At 38.1% G+C, this 12,999-nt stretch overlaps 2 protein-coding genes across 2 annotated transcripts; both read left to right on the top strand.

Annotated features, from left to right (window-relative positions):
- Nucleotides 1–233: 233 nt before the first annotated feature.
- On the top strand, nt 234–2,795 carry tbpl2 (TATA box binding protein like 2). Its single transcript, XM_067367734.1, has 7 exons — nt 234–339; nt 727–1,082; nt 1,366–1,453; nt 1,679–1,770; nt 1,914–2,084; nt 2,192–2,286; nt 2,397–2,795. The coding sequence occupies exons 1-7, from the start codon at nt 292–294 to the stop codon at nt 2,471–2,473; spliced, it is 927 nt and encodes a 308-aa protein (XP_067223835.1). The 5' UTR covers nt 234–291; the 3' UTR covers nt 2,474–2,795.
- Nucleotides 2,796–3,147: 352 nt separating this feature from the next.
- On the top strand, nt 3,148–12,289 carry atg14 (autophagy related 14). The gene is made up of 10 exons (XM_067368094.1): nt 3,148–3,616; nt 4,155–4,217; nt 4,314–4,356; nt 4,452–4,533; nt 4,713–4,950; nt 7,648–7,880; nt 8,684–8,801; nt 8,944–9,034; nt 9,117–9,202; nt 10,416–12,289. Exons 1-10 carry the CDS (start codon nt 3,324–3,326, stop codon nt 10,711–10,713), a joined length of 1,545 nt encoding a protein of 514 aa, XP_067224195.1. The 5' UTR covers nt 3,148–3,323; the 3' UTR covers nt 10,714–12,289.
- Nucleotides 12,290–12,999: the final 710 nt, after the last annotated feature.

Raw genomic sequence — 12,999 nt, 5'->3', positions numbered from 1 at the left:
TGTCTCCCTCTACTGTCCGGAGACTGCATTGCATGAAAATATTTTTTTTATTTTCAAGTTGTTATATTTTGTTAGCGCTAAAGCCCAACAAATTAGTATGATGTTTTATTACAAAAATTATTTTATTTGAGCATACTAGAGAGAACTAGCTCTGTTGGTTTGATGACATGATTTGTCACGCCTCTGAGTAGCTTCGCACTTGATGCCAATTAGATCACATCCACAGGCACAGAAACACTGGGAAAGTTTACTTCATGTAAATCCGTTGTCTTCAAATGGACCATAAGGAACATGGATGAGGAGGCAGCCCTCGAAAATTACTTTGACCAGACTATTGTTGTAAGTTGTAAAATGAAATGCTAAAATGCTTGTGTAAGGTGAGTCTTTGTTAGCTGAAAAACAATAAATCAATATTATCGAGATACATTCAAGTCTATTATAATGCACAGGCTCTTATAAGATAAATAAAGTAATAATAAATAAGGAAAAAGATACTAAAATAGAAAAAATACAGTAATAAATACATGTGATATGTTGCTACAATAATGAATAGACAAACTAAATATTGCTATGCTAGTCAATTAATATATTGTTTTAATAAATGTAATTTATGTAATAAAAATATCTATCCTTGTAATTTTTTAATTGGAATGTTGGTCTTCCCTAACAATAGAGACCTTATAAAAGCCATTAATGTATTTTTTCTCTTGTTTTTGTTCTCCCAAGGGTTCATCTGATTACATCTTTGAGGGGGATCTGGGTCCAGCTCCACAGCTCCAGGATTCCTCTTTTCTGACCTCTTTAACTTCTCAGGAGAAAGATCTTACTGAGGACTTGGACCTGAGCTTCTTACCTGATGAACTGAGCACTCAAGATGGGCCGCCGCAGGCTGAGAATGTCAGCATTAATGAGGACAGTGGCGTTTACACCGACTGTCCACCGAGAGAGTCAACAGAGGCAGATATTGACGCCAGTAATCCTGCCAAAAACCCCTCACAGTTCAATCTCCCGATGACTCCCATGACTCCTATGACCCCCATGACCCCAGTGACAGAGAGTTCAGGCATCATCCCACAATTACAGTAAGATATTTTATAGGGAAAATATGGATTGTGTATCTGAGATTCTTTGTAACATCTTACGGCATCATATAGGCCTAGCGCTTTTTCCAAATGTTGCAGAAAAGGCTGTAAATTATTTTGACTCCATAATTTCACCAAAACAAATATCTGTACCATTCAATAGAATCCTTTGCACAAGTAAAGAGTGATTACTTCTGAAAAACCGGATCATAGTTTTCTGTGAGAAATGCATCTGTTGACCATGCCAGTCTATATGTCCAAACCTGTTTTTGATTATACACAGGAATATTGTGTCAACAGTGAATCTTGCTTGTCCTCTGGATCTCAAATCCATCGCACTTCAAGCTCGAAACGCTGAATACAACCCAAAGGTATTTTCCTGCTGATCAAGTTTATACAACACTGTATAGAACTGTATTAAATCATAGACAAACATTATGTAGCTTTCTTAATGGAATAGTTCCTGTAAATTGTAAAGTCATTGTTTACTCTGTTGATAGAAGGATGGGCAAAAAAGACAGAATTATCATTTTTGGGTGAACTATTTCTGTCTCTGGTATTTTCACTATCATAACTCCAAATTTTGCTATATATAGCGCTTTGCTGCAGTTATAATGAGGATCCGTGACCCAAGAACTACTGCTCTCATTTTCAGCTCTGGAAAAATGGTCTGCACTGGGGCCAAGAGGTATACATAATATATATATTCAAAACTCTTAACTATGATGCATTAGGGTAGCACGACTGTAAAACAGATAAACTTAGCTCAGAAGTATTCTTACATGTGTCTTTTACTCTATATTTGCCTTTTCCTTTGTTTATCTTTCCAAGCAGTGAGGAGCAATCTCGCCTTGCTGCACGGAAATATGCCCGGGTGGTACAGAAACTTGGTTTTCCTGCCAAATTCCTTGACTTCAAGATCCAAAACATGGTTGGAAGTTGTGATGTCTGCTTTCCTATACGCTTAGAAGGCCTGGTCCTCACTCACCAGCAGTTCAGCAGGTCTGGACAGGCATCTATCATAAATGAGTTTGATGGTTACAGGTCCACAATATTATATGACTTAACTACCTCGTCTTTAACCGCTGTCAACCATTTTATCCCTCCAGCTATGAGCCGGAGTTGTTTCCTGGTTTGATATATCGCATGGTGAAGCCACGTATTGTGCTGCTGATTTTTGTATCTGGAAAAGTTGTGCTCACAGGTATAGTTGAGATATAGTCTTATTCTCTAGTATAATCTAACTTAGTGAAATCTTAAAAACATTGAAAACTTGAAATTTTGTGAAACTATTTTATGTTATTATGATTTTAGGTGCAAAAGAGCGCTCAGAGATCTATGAAGCCTTTGAAAATATTTATCCCATCCTGAAAGGGTTCAGGAAGCAGTAGAAACACCGCACTTACACGGAAACGTGCTGCATGTGAATATTTGTCTGTAATTATGTGCTTTGTATCCATGTGTTAGTGGTATTTGAAAGGTTTGAATGCAATAATCGAATCAAACTTTTGTTATTGCACTTTTTTCTACCCTGTTTACGTTTATTTTGTAATGTCTGCATTAGTGGGGGTTGCGGGTTGAGATAACAGAGCATCCTAAAGTGTCCTGTGAACAGTAAATGTTTTGTTAAAATTCAGATTCTCGAACTAAATATCCACTTCGGTTATGACTACGTTTTGTCCCTCTTGTACATGTTGAACTGCAACTTGCTGATGCAGGTAAATAAACTTTGAACATTTCTCTTTTGCATACTATGCATATGTGCATTTTAGTGTTTGTGAAAGAGTATCTTATGCTCACCGAGGCTGCATTTATTTGATCAAAAATACAGTAAAAATGCTAAATATTATTACAATTTAAAATAGCTCTTTATTAATATATTTTAAATTGTAATTATTCTTGTGATGATGACAAAGCTGAATTTTTAGCCACCATTACTCTTCAGTCACACAATCCTTCAGAAATCATTCTAATGTGCTGCTTTTGTGCTCAAGAAACATTTTAGATAAGTATGGTTACCATGGTAAATTTTTCTAAGGAAACCCACCACCACACACGTGACAGCACAAACACAAACATACGTCACATGGTGCGTGGGGCAGACAGCCATCACACACCGCTAGTCATAGAGATCTCAGGATCAGAACAACTTTTTATTTTTATATTTTCAACCACAAATCATGTAAATCTCGCAGCGAACGTTTCTACGAGGCGTTTAGTCTTCATAGAGCCTGTATCATCATGGCTTGTCCCTTAACAGGCGAACCCCGGCCTTCGGGGCCTGGTGAAGAGTATCCAGAGTCTGGATCAGAGGCCCGGGCGCCCGCCCGACTCCTTCCGCCTCAGCGGCACCTTCAACCGGCGTGCGCCAGCGCTGCTGCCGCGGTGATGGTGGAGGCGCTGGATGATGCAGAGGGGCTCTTTGTTGCCGTGGAGAGATGTCCGCTCTGCAACACCGCCAGACGCAGACTGACCTGCGCCCGTTGCATTCAGAACGGGGATTTCGTGTATTTTGACGGGAGAAATCCGGAGAGGTGTGTTTTAATAATTTTTTTCTCTTATTTACGCTGTTTGCTAATACAATTTAGCTTGCTAGCATTCTTCAGTATTATCCGTTTCGCATCTTTTTATTTTATTTAAGCACACCCCCTTGATTTTAAGTGTTTTCGGGGTTAATGTTCTGTGAAGATTCTTGTGATAGTATTTTGCTAATTCATGGCCCTAGTTTGCTAACATGCTAACTGCTAATTTGCAAACAAACTATCAGACAACAAAGAGGTGCACGTTTCAGCTGTCTCTTTCATTTCTTGTCAGATGTAAAATGCGTGGCTATTTAAATGTGTTTTAAATCCATAATTAAAAGTGTTTTCATGGCTTATATAAGATTTGTGAAGAAATATTGTGGCAATATTTGACATCCCAAATGTGTTGACCTAGGTTTAGCTGAGTCATGTTACCAAATCTGACAATATCATTATTAACTTGCTTGTGCGTGTATATATGTGTGTGTGTGTATATATGTGTGTGTATTCTCACTAGTTCTCACTGTATTTATTGTATTTCTGCCAACAGGTATTCAGAAAAGCTTGAAAGACTCCAGAAGCTCAAAAATGAAAAGGAGAATCTTCAGCAGAGGTATTGTATCAGCATCATGTGATGCACGATCAACATCGTACATTGGTAATACTGAGTCTGAATTTTCCTTTTTTTTTTTCTTTTTTTTTCCCCCAGAGTCATCCAAGCCATGGACAAGAAAGTCGAGGCAGACCAACTTGTAAGTATTTTTGTTCATGTGTTAAATTATACAAGATACAAACCTGTTTTTAAGATATTTCTCATCATTATTGCTGTGAATTTTGTTTATCATAGAGGTGGAAAATCATGTCATGCAAGATGAAAATCCAACAACTCAAAGAGGCCATCTGCACTAGCAATGAAGAAGTCAAGAGTGGTGAGTAACACAACAAAAATGATCCCATGACAGAAGTGTGTAAACATGCATAAATCACATTGAGCTGTGGCTGAGTTCTCTCTTTTGATGGTCCTTTAAGTAGTAAAAAGCAGAATAATTGAAAATAAAAAATGGTAGTGTTGTTTGATATCATTGCTGTTTCTTTTTCTTCACTTTAGGCAGGGAGCTGTTGTTGCGTTCCCAGGAGGAAGGGCAGCGACTGCAGCGCAGAGCCAGCCGACATCAGGAAAAGAGGGACAAAATTAAGCGGCACAACCAACGTCTGGGCGATCTCCTGGATAAGAGATCAAAAGAGCTGCAGGGTAGGCTGGAGGCCCTGGCTGAGGTGCGGAGAGAGCACATCCTGGAGCTCACCACTCACATCTTCAACATCCAGGAGGAGAAGCAGGGCAGCAGGTGAGCAGATCAGATAAGCACAAATACCCTAATGAATATCAAAATATATGCATAAACATATAATACGTGTGGATGAAAATTTTAGCTGAGCTTGTTGCAGTGCAGTCTGGAATAGTCAATACTACCTTAGATTTTGGCCAAAACAAGTAAACTAGTAGGACAGCATAATTTTGCTGCCTACATTCTTCAGATTAATGGTAGGCTTTCTGCGGTAGTCTGTGTTAGCGGTGTTACACGGTGTTCGGCTGTAGACGATTACATTACTTGGTCACCATGGCACCGCCCCTGCTGTCAATCAGGTGCGATATCTGCCATCTCGGTCTCTGGAACTACTAGTCAACAAGAAATATTTTTAGTCGAGGTCAGTTCTAGACCTTACAAATATAAACTGAAATCAGCTGTTCTGCTCCATACAGCATGAGCTGCAGAGTGCAGCAGGAGTCAGATTTCACTTATCAGTCATCTCTCTCTTCATGTGATAAGACAATGGCAGAGGATTTGGTGCACAACTGATCCTGCATGTGAATATATTATCTTGTAAAATATGCGATCAGTACTGCTGCTCCCTATACACAGAATAGCGAACGCGCATTCAAAATCGATTTCAATACCACGCATATTAACAGTGGCTTCTTGATGTCCGCAAATTATAGGCCTGTATAGCCTATATGCCTATATGTTGTCACAAGTTTATATACCGGTGTGTAAATTTCTTTATCGTGACATCCCTAATTGATGGTGGCTTTAAAATGTGTCCTGTGCAGAACATATAGGAATAAAGTTTTGTGATTGCAATCACCAACACCAGCAAATAATACAGTAATGTTTAAAAAATAAGGGTCAGTTTGATTTTGATTTTTTTAAAGGAATTACTACTTTTAATAAGTTAATACGTTAAATTTAAATAAATAATATTATTCTGCCAGGATGCAATAAATTGTTCAGAAGTGACTGTAAAGACATTTACATTGTTACAAAAAATTATATTTTATATATCAGCATATTAGCATGATTTCTGAATGATCATGTGACTCTGAAGACTGGAGCAATGATGCTGAAAATCCGCTTTGAGATCACAGGAATAAATTACATTTTAAAACATTTAAATAGATAACAGTTCTTTTAAATTGTACAGTTGTACTATTTTTACTGTATTTTTGATCAAATAAATGCAGTCTAGGTGAGCACAAGATACTCCTTTCAAAAACATTAAGAAATTAAAGCTACAAGCAGCGATGAAAGGGCCCCGAGCTCACCACCACTCGATGGCCTCAGGAAAACAGTGAACAGTGGGTGACATGCATGTAAGCAAGTAAATACAGGAGAAATATGGCAAAGTCGTTTGAAAGTGCCACACTTCCTACTGCCAACAGGTGGCGCTTTGACCGTAACTAAATATTGCCATGTAGATGTCCTCAGGCCAGGACTGTTATCAAACATGAGAAGTTTGTGGCAGATCAGACATTGTATGTCTGAGTTACAACAACTTCCTGTTTCATGGCGTTAATCCCATACATTAGCACTTAGCCAAGTTTTTTCATGATTTAACGTTTCTAGTATGTTTGGCACTTCGTGGCATATTGAAATGTGTTTCTGGGAGTGAATTACAGTGTAAAGCATGTCATTTCCTCTTGCCAGCAGCTGGCGCAATTACTAATTAAATATTGCCATGTAGATGTCCTCAGGCCAGGACTGTTATCAAACATGAGAAGTTTGGGGCAGATCGGACATTGTATGCCTGATTTACAACAGCTTCATCATTCATGGTGAAACATCAGAATTTGTCAGGCCACCACAGATTAGATTGACTACAGATGATGTTGATCTGGTTAAAACTTTACGAGAAGTTAATCACAGTGTAAAATATGACATTTCCTGTTGCCCACAGGTGGCGCTATGACTGTAACTGAATATTGCCATGTAGATGTCTTTAAGCCAGGACTCTTATCACACATGTGAAGTTTGGGGCAGATCGGACATTGTATGTCTGAGTTATAACATTAGATTAAACATTAGATTTTCTCAGGCCGCCACGGTCACGCCCTTCAACAAAAACTCAAGATCTTTGCAATTTAACGTCGCAAAGGCCTTTAGATTACACTGACCAAATATGACCTTGATCTGATTAAAGCTCTAGGAGGAGTTTGTTAAAGTACAACATATGGAAATGGCAAAAACTGCACAAATTTTGCAAAGTTAATTAAAAATATCTGACTTCCCGTTTGTTTTCAGATTTTTCTCCAAGAGACTTTTTTGTAGTGATTGGGCTGTTAGATGCGTGTACAGTATTTCATACCTGTACGTGAAACATAGCATGATGGGCACTTCATTGAAATTTTGTAGGTGGCGCTATCGAGCCATTTTGCCTTGACGAATTCAGAGACCCATAGCAGACATAAATTTTCACCACTTCTGACACGTGTGCAAAGTTTCATGAGTTTTTGAGCATGTTTAGGCCCTCAAAACTGACCCTAAACTTTTCAACAGTGGTGTATATTTGTTTCTACCTGATTTATCCACCATAACCTCAAATAATTATACTGACTTCTCGCTTATGAATGTGTCATTTGAGTCTGACACTTTATTTCACTCAGTAAGCTAATTACAGTGTCCCTGGAGCAATATCACTTGACAGATAAATAACTCGTTAGGCCAGTTTTTGAATATGTCATCATCTCACATGTTTGTATCCTTCAGGGACCCAGCAGATCCAGTCGTGGCCGAGTATGACCTTGCTCTGACCTCCAGCACTGTCAGTGAACTCGCAGAGGCGAGGCGAACCACCTATCACTCAGGCCGCTGGATCTGGGACGATCAGAACGGAGAGACGAGCATCAGTATCACTGGACCGCACGTCACACTTCCCAGTAATGGAGACTGCTCCGCCTATTACAGCTGGGTGGAGGAGAAGAGTGGAAACCAGGGGCCAGGTACAGAATTCACAGATCATCACTGTCACATCTCTGTTATTTCACAAACACTTTTGAAGAAATCCCTCCTAACCCAATGCTCTATTCAACAGTTTTTATCAAAAGCAAACTTTAATATATTTTTTTCTTCAGCTTTTCAACTTGTTCCTTGGGTGGTGTGGTGTTAAAACACCAACCAACCAAATATTTTGGCACCAACCAACAAATTATTTTGGTAATCGAGTCAATTTTTTGTTTTTTTTGTGGTAATAAAAATAGACCTAAGCAAACAATAGCCTTTAAAATTACATTAAAAAATGCATTGAACAAGAACATGTGGGCATCAAAACATGCAAACTCAGAGCGAGGGTTTAAACTTTTATTTTGAAGTCGTGATGAACAGTTCTCATATTTAGAAACATATTGATGTATTCTCCTGTGTTGGCGTAGGTTTATAAATGATTTACCTTACACATTTGATGAAATGGCACACATTGCATTATAAGCTCCACGCGTGTAAGGCCTAAATGATAACAGTTCCAAAGTGTGGTGGAACAGCGTTTACTGTGTACAGAGCCCGTAGCCTACACACTTATAAATAATTAATGCACATATACATATATATTAAACGTGCAGGGCATATAATTATTTAATTGAATCGCAGCCTTTTGAGTATTCGAATAATAAAAATGTAAGCAGCTAAACATTTATTTCATCTCATAAGTCAACTCACTATCTTTGGCATGTATAGATCTGACATTATAGAAGTTATTTTATGAAAGGAAAAATTGTAAGTTTTAGTTTTTCCTTTTATTTTTTTGTAGAGCTGGACCACATCAACCCGGCACACACCATCAGTGCCGCCCTCTGTTATGCTACACAGCTGGTCAATATCCTGTCTCATATTCTGGATGTCAACCTTCCGAAAAAGTTGTGCAACAGGTTACAGCCACATATTTATTGTCAAACCTGTATTTTTATACAAGAATGTGACAGGAAAATCTTCAGTATTTGTTTCCTTTTTAGGGTTGTTCAGCTCAAAGATGTCTGACGAATCCTGTATTCTGTTTTGTTTTCTCTGCAGTGAGTTCTGCGGCGATAATCTGACTCGCTACCGATTCACCCGTGCCGTAAACAAACTCAACACTAACATCCTGCACCTCTGCTTCTCACAGGTAAATTCTTCTCCAAACTGAGAACACTATGATGTGAGAAGTCATATTCTGCACAATCCTCATGTTTATACTCTCTTCTCAGCACGTTGACAGTGAGCTGCTTCATCCTCACCACACTTTGAGGAATATCATGTTCCTAGTGTCTCCAGCAAACAAGAACCTCGGCAGGTCAGAAATTACATTGGCCTCTTTCTTAGTGAGAACAATGTACTTTCAAATTGTCCATGTATTTTATAGCCCACATTTCATGATTAAATTATAATAGATAAAATCAGGTCCCACCCTAATTATTTGCTGCTGAATGTTTTTTTTTTTTTCAGTACTGTTTAAAAATTTAGGGTCAGTACTACTTTAGGTTTTCCACTCGATGGAAATGCCAATATGCACATAAATTCTAAAACTGTTCATAAATAACATGATGCATTTTTTTTTTTTTTTAATCCACTAAGGCCACATCCACACAAAGCCAGAGCTTTCCCTATTCGATCTTTTTTTTTTTTTCTTCCTTGTTCTAAAAAATTCAGGAAATGTCTGCATACACACAAAACCACTGAAACCGACTCAAAACGATGTAGTATACATGCCAGACCAGTATGTGGTGCTGTAATTCTGCCACAGAGATGCACTAAAAGACTTGGAGCATGCGAGTCAAGGGGTCAAGACGTGGGGTGATGGCATCTTCGTTTCACAAAATATACAGATTGGCTGTACACACGAAAACGAAAATGTGTCATTTTCAGATTTATCTACCCTGGGACCCGGTTTCAAAAAATAGTGGTTTCAGGCTCCCAAAACACTAGATCCGTCTGGATGAAATGTTTGTGTTATGATGTTATGATTGAAAATTTGTACGTATACAGCTTAACGCGTCTCCGTGTGGATGGGCTCTAAAAAGACATGGCATTAACTACGCATTTACTGAATAAATCCCTCGATGTGCAACAAAAAACTCATGTGACTCTCAACAGAGGATGTGATTGGATAACTGGACTAACCAGAAGACCAATCGCATCACACAGCATCTCAAATGTTGGTTTTATATTCTGAAACGCCTGAGTCAAAGTCCTCACATGACTGCATTTCCAAACACAAGATAACATGACAGCATTTCATCTGCTCCCTCTGAGGCGCAAGTCATTTATGATAGAGGAAAAAAGCTAGTTTCTCTATTGCGGCAACTTCCGTTTTTATTACGGAAGTGCAGAATTTGTTCTCTTGAACACATGGGATGGAAATGCTGTTTTATTTGTAAATGTTTTATGCGACAAGTTAAATTCACAACTTTGGATGAAAAAACTGCTACTGAGTGCTGGAGTAATGGCTGCTGAAAATTGTGTGTTTGAGTGTATGTCAGCTTTTCTCACTCTTGTTCACTGCATAGAACTGGGCCGTTTGAGGTGAGTGCTGACTTGGAAGACTCTATGGAGTTTGTGGAGCCAGAGGAGGCTGGACCTGTGGAGGAGAGCGGAGACGAGGCAGTGACAGATGAAGAAACAGACTTGGGCACAGACTGGGAGACGGTTCCAAGCCCTCGCTTCTGTGACATCCCCTCTCAGCCTATGGATCTTTCGCAGAGCGGCATGCAGGCATCCCAGCCAGTTGGCAACGCAGGGGGCATGATCTCCTCCGCAGCCGCCTCCGTCACATCCTGGTTCCGCGCCTACACCGGGCAGCGCTGAGATCTGGTGGATATGGGGGTGGTTAGACCGGGCTGTAACTATGCAAACACCCCAATACTGTCACCCTCACTTATGTCAACTGGCCTGTTGAGGGAAATAAAGGGAATTTTTCATCTGACTGCTCATAATAAATGTGTGGTAGAAATCAGAGTGAAGCATGTGTTCCTCAGAACTTTTTTTTGTGTGGTTTTATTGCAGGATGGAACTACTTTTACATTTTTGATCTTTTGTAGCTCACATACTGTATACACCAGTCAACTTTATCTAGTGTAAATTGCCAAATATTTTTGTGAATCGGTGCAAAAAAATCGTACGTTCAAAGCATCGTTGGACAGACTTGACTGTGCTTTTAGAGTTTAAATGATGGATTGCACCTTCTCACCAGCTCTTCAAAGAACCTTACTGTATAAATGTTGCTTGTCTGAGAGAGTGGCAGATATTATTGGTGTCTTGTTTTATTAGATCATTTACAAAAGGAATTGTATTTTATGAATTTTTTTTTTCTTTAAATTTCCTCAAACACTGCAAGCTGCATTGGGCATAAATATCTTGCATTTTTGCAGTGGAGGAGAGGCTGGCTGTCTATTTTGCCCTTAGGATTTATGTACAGGTTTATTTTTTCACCATCTTGAGTAAAAAAAAAAGCATATTTACTCAGTTTCATTTTAGAAATGTTTTATTTGTATTAGATGCCCTCAATTATTAAAATGAATACCTCTCTGAAATGCAGTAGAAATGAAGCATTATTCCTGTTTATACAGACTTTGAAAACTTCATATGTTACAGATGTATTTGGCCTCAGTGCAATGTCTTCAAGACATGCAAAGCAAAAGACAAAGTATGAATGATTGCATTTTAAACCTTTTCACCTGTCATTCTTTACCTTGAATAGTTTCCATGATCTACACATTTATACATTTAAAAATGACAGAAGAAAGAGATGCACCAAATTACTAAAGATTAATACTTTAGACAAAATACTTAGCGTGATGGACTTTCACAAAAGATGAAGACTTGAGTCACATCTGCTGTTTTATTCTACAAATAAATGGGCCAGCCCCTCATAGTGGCCACTGTATCGAGACCATATCTGTGCATAGATTATTTCAAATATGGTATTGGTAACTTTAGTGTGATGCTGCAATTCATACCAATATGCATAAGTATGTGTCACTTAAAAAAATCCCAGTACCATCATTACCAATTCAGACCATATTTGCAATTTTAGTTAAACAGATTTTTACAAACTCAGTTAATTTACTGTCAGCTAACTAAGATACAAGGCTGAACCAACTTTTTCCTCCATGGAAAACCAACAAATATCTGCAGGTTTTGTGTCCAATATCTTTCACAAATATGCATTTAAAGGCATAATCTAAAATGAAAGCTAATAGATGTAAAGAACAGATTCAAAGTTTGGAAATTAAATTGATGTGCATTTTTATAGTTTAATGTACAAAATTTGCAATATACTGTAAAATCACATGTTCCACCATCTGTCCATAAGAAATGCCTATCAACTTGCAATTAAAGGATTAGTCCACTTTTAAATAAACTTCCTGATAATTTACTCACCCCCATGTCATCCAAGATGTCCATGTCTTTCTTTCTTCAGTCGTAAAGAAATTAAAGTTTTTGATAAACAATCCAGGATTATTCTTCTTATAGTAGACTTCAATGGGCACCAAACAGTTGAAGGTCAAAATTAGTTTCACTGCAGCTTCAAACTGTTCAACACGATCCCAGATGAGAAATAAGGGTGTTATCTAGTGAAACCATCACTAATTTACTGAAAAAAATTTAAAATTATATAAGTTTTAACCAGAAATGCACATCATGAACTAGCTCTCTTCTTCTCCTCTATTATATATATATTATATATAATTCCAGCAGTGTAGACGCTGCTAAGTGTATTACTGCCCTCCACAGGCCAAAGTTTGAACTAATTTATAGTATATAACAATTAGTTCAAACTTTGGCCTGTGGAGGGCAGTAATACACTTAGCAGTGTCTACGCTGCTGGAATTCTAATAGAGAAGAAAAAGAGAGCTAGTTCAAGATGAGAATTTAAAGTTAAAATTTATATAATTTTCAATTTTTTTCAGAAAATGAGCGATGGTTTCACTAGATTAGACCCTTATTTCTCATCTGGGATCGTGTTGCACAATTTGAAGCTGCAGTGAAACTAATTTTGACCAACTGTTTGGTGCCCATTGAAGTCTACTATAAGGAGAATAATCCTAGAATGTTTTCATCAAAAACTTTAATTTCTTTTCGACTGAAGAA

Source organism: Chanodichthys erythropterus, chromosome 18 (assembly GCF_024489055.1).
Source record: "Chanodichthys erythropterus isolate Z2021 chromosome 18, ASM2448905v1, whole genome shotgun sequence".
NCBI lineage: Eukaryota > Metazoa > Chordata > Actinopteri > Cypriniformes > Xenocyprididae > Chanodichthys > Chanodichthys erythropterus.
Note: the sequence above shows the minus strand (reverse complement) of the source record. Positions and strands in the feature narration are given on the sequence as shown.